The 1,069-nt window shown below is 29.3% G+C and overlaps 1 protein-coding gene across 1 annotated transcript in view; it reads left to right on the forward strand.

The window, feature by feature from the left end:
- LOC107675274 (plakophilin-3-like) overlaps positions 1–1,069 on the forward strand; it is a 20,359-nt gene that overhangs the window by 13,265 nt on the left and 6,025 nt on the right. Inside the window, exon 7 of the mRNA XM_016469567.1 lies at positions 73–190. Within this exon, the coding sequence (XP_016325053.1) occupies positions 73–190 (118 nt within the window). The remainder of the gene's footprint in view (positions 1–72; positions 191–1,069) is intronic.

The raw sequence follows: 1,069 nt of genomic DNA on the forward strand, positions 1-1,069 counted from the left end.
ATTTATATAATATATACTTTTTTCTCTGGTGAAACCAGATCTTTGTATATATCTTTCTGTTTTCTTGTACAGGAACTTGAGCTCGGTGAACGAGAAGACCAGACAGCAGATGAGAGAGACCCGTGGCCTTATAGATGCTCTTGTTGGCTATGTTCAGAAATGCTTGCTGGACACTAAAGTGGAGGAGAAGGTAATTGTGTAACACCCTCTTTTTTATATTCTGCCTCTGTTGTTGCCTCCGCCTGCATGTGTGTTCACATGGCCGTTCATGAGTGTATTCCTCTCTCAGGGTGTGGAGAACGCAGTGTGTGTGTTGAGGAATCTGTCCTATCAGCTGTACACTGAGATTCCCCCCTCAGCGCTTCTGCGGCTGGAGGGTCCGAGTCGAGCTCAGAGCTCCTCAAAAGGAGAAGCTATCGGATGCGAAAAGTTGTTTTTAGAAAATTAATTCCATTTTTAGTACTATTAGTTTTAGAATATTATAGAAAATCAATTCTATTTTTAGGACTGTTTTAAAAGAATTATGCATATTTTATAACTGTTAATTTTAGAAAAGTATAAAAAATAAGTTTTAGGACTGTTGTTAAAAATGGTAGAAAATGAATTCTATTTTTAGTTATGTTATTTTTAGAAAATTATAGAAAATGATTCCTATTTTTAGAAAAGTTGTTTTTAGAAAATTAATTCCATTTTTAGTACTATTAGTTTTAGAATATTATAGAAAATCAATTCTATTTTTAGGACTGTTTTAAAAGAATTATGCATATTTTATAACTGTTAATTTTAGAAAAGTATAAAAATTTATTTTTAGGACTGTTGTTAAAAATTGTAGAAAATTAATTCTATTTTTAGATATGTTATTTTTAGAAAATTATAGAAAATTAAGCATATTTTTAGAACGTGTTTTTAGAAAATTATAGAAAATCAGGACTATTGTAGGAATATTAATTAGGCCTGTTATTTATTTATTGCATTGTGACTTTATTTTATGAAAATATATTTTAAATATTAAAGAATGTAATGAGATTTAGAGAATCACTGTATCCTAAACATTTTTTTTTTTAATTTA

The sequence above is a fragment of the Sinocyclocheilus anshuiensis genome, unplaced genomic scaffold (genome assembly GCF_001515605.1).
Source record: "Sinocyclocheilus anshuiensis isolate Anshui unplaced genomic scaffold, SAMN03320099.WGS_v1.1 scaffold532, whole genome shotgun sequence".
Classification (NCBI taxonomy): Eukaryota; Metazoa; Chordata; class Actinopteri; order Cypriniformes; family Cyprinidae; genus Sinocyclocheilus; species Sinocyclocheilus anshuiensis.